General features: G+C 40.2%; 1 protein-coding gene across 1 annotated transcript; it reads right to left on the bottom strand.

The window, feature by feature from the left end:
- Nucleotides 1–1,967: 1,967 nt before the first annotated feature.
- On the bottom strand, nt 1,968–4,596 carry LOC311131083 (calcium-activated chloride channel regulator 4A-like; the record flags this gene model as incomplete). Its single annotated transcript, XM_084163897.1, is given in 7 exon segments — nt 1,968–2,380; nt 2,638–2,769; nt 2,772–2,867; nt 3,059–3,223; nt 3,374–3,647; nt 3,828–3,904; nt 4,500–4,596. Coding segments are annotated over 7 exon segments (1,254 nt in total).
- Nucleotides 4,597–6,987: the final 2,391 nt, after the last annotated feature.

Below are 6,987 nucleotides of genomic sequence, written 5' to 3'. Positions count from 1 at the left end.
TCAGTCAATCTGGAAAATGTCAAGAACTTTTAAAGTTTCTTCAAGTGCAATCGCAATAACCATCAAGCGCTATAATGAAACTGTCTCTCATGAGGACCTCCACAGGAAAGGAAGACCCACAGTTACCACTGTTGCAGAGGATAAGTTCATTAGAGTTGCCAGCCTCAGAAATTGCAGCCCCAAATTTTCCTTCACAGAGTTCAAGTAACAGACACATCTCAACATCAACTGTTCAGAGGAGACTGCGTGAATCAGGCCTTCATGGTCGAATTGCTGCAAAGAAACTGCTACTAAAGGACACCAATAAGAAGAAGAGATTTGCTTGGGCCAAGAAACACAAGCAATGGACATTAGACCGGTGGAAATCTGTCCTTTGGTCTGATTTGTCCAAATTTGAGATTTAGGGTTCCAACCGCTGTGTCTTTGTGAGATGCAGAGTAGGTGAACGAATGATCTCCGCATGCGTGGTTCCCACCGTGAAGCATGGAGGAGGAGGTGTGATGGTGTGGGTGTGCTTTGCTGGTGACACTGTCTGATGTATTTAGAATTCAAGGCACACTTAACCAGCATGGCTACCACAGCATTCTGCAGCGATACGCCATCCAATCTGGTTTGCGCTTAGTGGGATTATCATTTGTTTTTCAACAGGACAATGACCCAACACACCTCCAGGCTGTGTAAGGGCTAGTGATGGAGTGCTGTGTCATGGTACCCTCAACTTTCAGATTGAACTCTACCAGGAAGTCCACTAGACAAATGTTGTTACATGTTTATTGTTCCAGTAAAGGTACTTATCTTTACCATGCCGTCCCTAGGAGGGGTGCGTCACTTGAGTGGGTTGAGTCACTGACGTGATCTTCCTGTCCGGTTTGACGCCCCCTCAGGCTCAATCTTTTATTATTCTGACATGGTCCATCAGCAAGGAATTTCCTTTTCACTGTAATGATCCTTATGTCATTCTAGAGGATAATGTGGTCGTAAAGGGACCTTAACAGACAGCAAGGTTTATACAAATCTCCGCTGTTGAAAACGAAATGTTAGTCTAAAAGAAAATGTGAGATAAAGTCTAGATCATTTTTATAGTGGAGATCAAGTTTATAAATTGCCTGGCTGGGCTGATGAGACAGTGGATTGCACAGTCAGATGGAACAGAGTAAATAGGTTTAGCCAGTGGTAACTTGTGGAATAGACACCGGCTGGAATGCGATTTTAACCAATCAGCATTCAGGATTAGACCCCCCTTTGTATAATATAGCACAATCATTTTAATTGAGTTAGCTATCATTCTAACATTTCAGCTATTTAAAAAACGAAATAGTGTTAAATGAGAGAATTTGAAGTTTCCTTCCAAAACGCTATACTTCCATTTTTGTTGGTAAATTCGGTAAATTACATTTTTTGTTTAAAGAAATTATTAAATCTAATCATGGCATGGGGTTGTTCAATGACAGACTTGATGGTTTCATTTCAGAGTGACAAATAATTATGTATTTCTGTACAATTATATATATCCACCTCACTGAGAGAGATAAGTAGTACTGCTAGGGTTTATACAGTCATAACAAATAAATGCTTGTTTTAATAAAGAAATGTAAAAATTACAAAAAGAATATCAAAGTAAAATATCAATACAGTAATATGAGATCTGTATGTAAAACATTTACATTTGACATTGTAGTCATTTAGCAGATTATCCAGAGTGCATTCATCTTAAGATAGCTAGGTGAGACAACCAAATATCACAATCAAATATACAGGATATGAACTTTCCATTCCAGCCAATGGATATATAGCATTTTACAGAAACAATATTTTTTTTACAATCTATGAATAAAAAATAGATTACACACACATGAAGGCACCCATAACTCTTGATTTCCCTCTTGATTTTATTTAATGTTTTCTACAGTCTGAAACAAAGGAAGGTTTGCTATGATTACTACATTTGTTTATAATCATAGTTTGTCTTAAGCATGAATAACTCTCCTTGATTTCATTAAACACATTGTCACACTAGCAATCAGACAAGCCACCATGGTTACTGTGGTGACTGATATGACTATAGCAGTAATGTTCACACCACCGCCTGATGTACCTGGCCCACCAGGAGCATCAGTTGGAGAAGGCACAGGAGCTTTGGGAACAATCTTGGTCACTTGAATAATGTTGGATGTTTCAGATTTCAGGAAAGCTTTGTCTTCTGCTTTTGCTGCAAAGAACAGAGTGGTGCCGTTTTTGATGATTGAGAAGAGAGTGAAAGATAGCTTTTCTATGGAGCCTGCCTTCTTTGGTGGGAGGTTGTATGTGACAAGATGTGTGGTGATGAAATTGGATCTGAGTAGGACCAAATCTTCACTAAAACGGATCTCATAGGCCGTTGCTGAAAAATAGAAATGACAAGTGAATGCAAATAATATACACCAAGACAGCACAATGATTATCTGATTGTTAACATTTTGCACCCTGTTCAATGAAATGTAAGGATTGGTGAAATACTGTACATGTCAGTGTTGCAGTGTGTGTTTTATTTATTTAGTGAATATTAGGCCTGCATTACACATTTTAATCTAAGCAAAATATGTGGAATTATATCGATAACTTGTTGTTGAGATGTTCATTATTTATTTTATTATGTACCTGTGCCTTGATCCATGTCCTCCCCAGGTGCAGTCCAGGTGAGTACCACTTTGTCCTCCTCTATCTCTGCATTCAGGTCTGTGATTTTGTTAGGGGGGACATTTGGAGGGGGGAAACCAGGTGGAAGACTGAGAAGCTCTCTCCTATGGCTGTCCTGGTGAAGCTGCCCACATCAGCCTGCAGGTCGTCCTCACTGACTGGTGGCTTTGAGGGATTCATCACTACTTGTCCTGGGACAGATTAATCAAACAAATTAATTTATACATATCCCAAATCATACACTTGATTGCTATAAGGCTAGTTGTTGATCTTAAGTACGGATACTGATCAATTACATTAAAATATGTTTTTTGTATGTACATATCATAATTCACAAGCCATGAATAAAAACATATGTAGTGTCAGATGTATTGTACTGTACCATCAACCACATATCCAGGAATGTAAAGTGCTCCACTGTGTCTCCTGGGGGAGAATCTGGCTGTGCCGTCATCGTTCTGTACTTTCACTTTCAAGCTGTATTTTCCTGTTGTTAGATTAGTGAAGTAACTGGAATAGATGCTGTCATGTCTGAAAGCGTCAGAACCTGAAAAGTAATCATGGGGATGAGAATGGGTCGTCTATGTGTGTCAGTTTCACATATTTATAGCAGGATAATCAGACTGAATGTGTCTCAGATAATGATCATAGTGTTTGGGAGGTTTTTACTCTGAGCTCCATTGTGGCTCTACCTCACCTGCTCCGTTATCCAGCAGTTGAACCTTATATTGGATTTTAGAGTCAGAGTTTTCCAACGTAGCCATCACATCTGCCAGAATTACAGGAACTCCTCTCTGCCTAACCTCTGCAAACACCAGCATGGGTTTGCTGCCATCGCTGGACAGCTGGCTCATGTGGGCTTTGACCGTGACCGGAGGTATATCTTCACTGGCAGCACAACTTGTCACAGTCACTGACATAGACTGGTCGGTTGATTGTTTACTATTAAGGCTGTACTTCCACATTCCACTCTACAATTATAGATTATATAATATTGTGAACATGCAATCATATTAGAAAATGCTATGGGCCACATAACTATTTCAATGGCTAAATTGTCATTGTGTTGTAGTAAATGGAAAAAGGTGCACACAATTTGTAACAGAATGTGTATTTGGTTGAATATCTAAAATCTAGAAAACCAGACCCACCTCAGCAGTTCCTGGAATATCCAGCGTGAAAGTGTCAATAGAAGCATTATGTTGGAAATGTGTTGCATCAAAGACTCCTGAAGAGGGGCTATAAACAATGATGTCAGGTGGAGTAGAAGCATATATGACTGGTGGTTGACTCAGTTGTGTGAGTTGGAATGAATATGATCTGCCAGCTATATGTCCTTAGCTGGCAATAAACAGATAATCTACTATGTAAATCAGATGCCCTTATCACATGTCCAGTGTTGTTTTCGAGAAGCCACAAGTGCTGATTCACCTAGAACTGTATAAATAAGATGTCAGAGAATATGATACGCCATTTATAGTTACACTTTTGATCAGATATTTATTTGTCTATTTCATCTTCAGAAGATGGTTGTCTTCTAGCCTACCCATGATGTGTCTGACACACCAATATGCTGGGTTTACTGTTTTTTAACAAATCAGTTCTGGGAAATGGCAATGCTAACATTAGGTTTAAATTATGTAAAGACAAAGAATGGCAAGAATCAGCAGGTATAGGCCTACACACCTCCAGGGTCTGGTTGGACAACCAGATACTGTCTGTCCAAAGATCCTTACAGTTACACAGAGACTTTTCAATATGGGCGTTCTAATGTACGAAGTCCAGGTAAAATGTATATCTACAATGCTTTGACTGGTACCTACGAAAATAGTCGTAACCCTGGTGCTTGGTACTCGCACTGTCCCCTTTACTCCAGGCCGGGAGGGCCTTCCTCTCCTGCTCCATGGCTGAGTGACTCATTGCGAGCTTACAGAACAGGGCTGCGGGCAGCTAAGCAAAAATGGAGGAAAACTAAACTTCCAGAGGACCTATCACCCTTTCACTCCTTCCTCTCTACCTTCTCTTCCTCTGTATCCACTGCTAAAGCCACGTTCTATCACTCTACAGTTCTACAGTTCTACACACAGTTCAAGCTTCTGCCTCTAACCCTAGGAAACTCTTTTCCACCTTCTCCTCCCTCCCTCCTTAATTCTCCATCTCCTCCCTCCTCCCTCTCTGCGGACGATTTTGTCAACCACTTTGAAAAGAAGGTTGATGACATCCGTTCCTCATTCATTAAGCCTATTGAGTCCACTGGTCCCACTCACACATAACTACCCTACGCCTTGACCTCTTTCTCCCCTCACTCTCCAGATTAAATCCCTGTGACTAATGTGGTCCGGCCGACTGACAACCTGCCCCCTCGACCCCATGCCCTCTTCCCTTCTCCAAACCATCTCTGCAGACCTTCTCCCATTCCTCACTTCCTTCATCAATCTCTGACTTCGAAATGGCCAGAGTCGCTCCCCTCCTCAAGAAACCATACCACTCTGATGTCAAAAACTACAGACCGATATCCCTTCTTTCTTTTCTTTCCAAAACACTTAAGCGTGCTGTCTCTGACCAACTATCTCGCTATCCTTCTCAGAACAATCTTCTTTATCCTAACCAGTCAGGCTTCAAGATGGGTCACTCAACCAAGACTGCTCTCTGTGTCACGGAGACTCCCTGCACTGTCAAAGCTGACTCTCTCCCCACTGTTCTCATCCTCACAGATCTATCCGCTGCCTTCAACACCGTGACCCATCAGATCCTCCTCTCCACCCTCTCAGGGCTGGGCGTCTCGGGCTCTGAACACTCTTGACAAGTGTTGCTATTCTTCCCTGGGAAGATTTTTAGCGCTGGAGAGGTTCCAACAAACTTGATGCACCATAGTGAACGTCTGTCAGGAGCTCTAACGGGGCAGCCCCGTAAGTTCCCTTATATACTGACAAGTTATATTTGCATGATTTAGCTTATTCATCATTCATAATTAATGTTTGCTTCATGCATGTGACAGACCAATACCTCACAAGGCTTCTTCTCTCTGAGACCTTGAAATTGAGATATCCCTTTCTCTAAACAAGGTTCTGGACGTTATTAGAAAAGCCCAAACAGAACACAGAAATAGGTTATAAGGAAAGCACAAACAGAACACAGAAATTGGTTATTAGAAAAGCACAAACAGACCACAGAAATTGGTTATTAGAAAAGCACAAACAGAACACAGAAATTGGTTTATAGAAAATCACAAACAGAACACAGAAATTGGTTATTAGAAAAGCACAAACAGAACACAGAAATTGGTTTATAGAAAAGCACAAACAGAACACAGAAATTGGTTATTAGAAAATCACAAACAGAACACAGAAATTGGTTATTAGAAAATCACAAACATAAAAATGTCCATCACACTGCGTATCAGGTACATCACAATTTGGTGAGGTTGTATTAAGGGGGCAATCTGGGATTCTAAAACAACAAGCGCCAAAACGCCACATGTTTTGGTAAACAGCTGAGGGATGGGGCTAGATAAATGTAACCAATCTCAAATTCATAGACATACCTATGAATGCAAGGACTGACAATCCATGAGATCAAAATTATAGTTTTAACCATGCTTTGAAGTTATAGGCCTACAGTGTTTGTTTACCGTTACATTATTAACAGACAATGGAATAAAACAAGTTCATATTTTGGGTTATAATGAGTTATAGGGCCCTATAAACTCCATGATGCGGAGAACACGAACGGAATCATTGTCTCCAGACCTTAAAATGGAATTCAACAATGTTAATAAAAAATGTATTGAAGTTACTAGGAAATCAACTAAATGTATTGAACTTATTACAAAATAATTAATTTGCCCAAGTTTTCATAAGACAAACAGAATGCACTAGTGATTTGTATTTCCTGCAACTTTCTGAAGCAGCAGTGGCACGGGAATGCCCCTGTCTGTGTGTGTGCACTGTGCACATCTACCTCTTTGTGTAGCCATTAGCAATGATGCTAATGATAACCGTCTTCTGGTAGATGGAAAGGCTTTCTCAAAAACCTAATCAATTAAATGTTAACTACAAAGTACAGTGCATTCGGAAAGTATTCACAGCACTTTTCTCATCAATCTACACACAATACCCCATAATGACAAAGCGAAAACAGGTATTAAAAATAAAAAACTGAAATACCTTATTTACATAAGTATTCAGACCCTTTGCTATGAGACTCGAAATTGAGCTCAGGTGCATCCTGTTTCCAATGATCATCCTTGAAATGTTTCTACAACTTGATTGGAGTCCACCTGTGGTAAATTCAATTGATTGGACATGATTT

Source organism: Coregonus lavaretus (genome assembly GCF_964263955.1).
Source record: "Coregonus lavaretus genome assembly, chromosome: 6".
Lineage (NCBI taxonomy): Eukaryota > Metazoa > Chordata > Actinopteri > Salmoniformes > Salmonidae > Coregonus > Coregonus lavaretus.
Note: the sequence above shows the minus strand (reverse complement) of the source record. Positions and strands in the feature narration are given on the sequence as shown.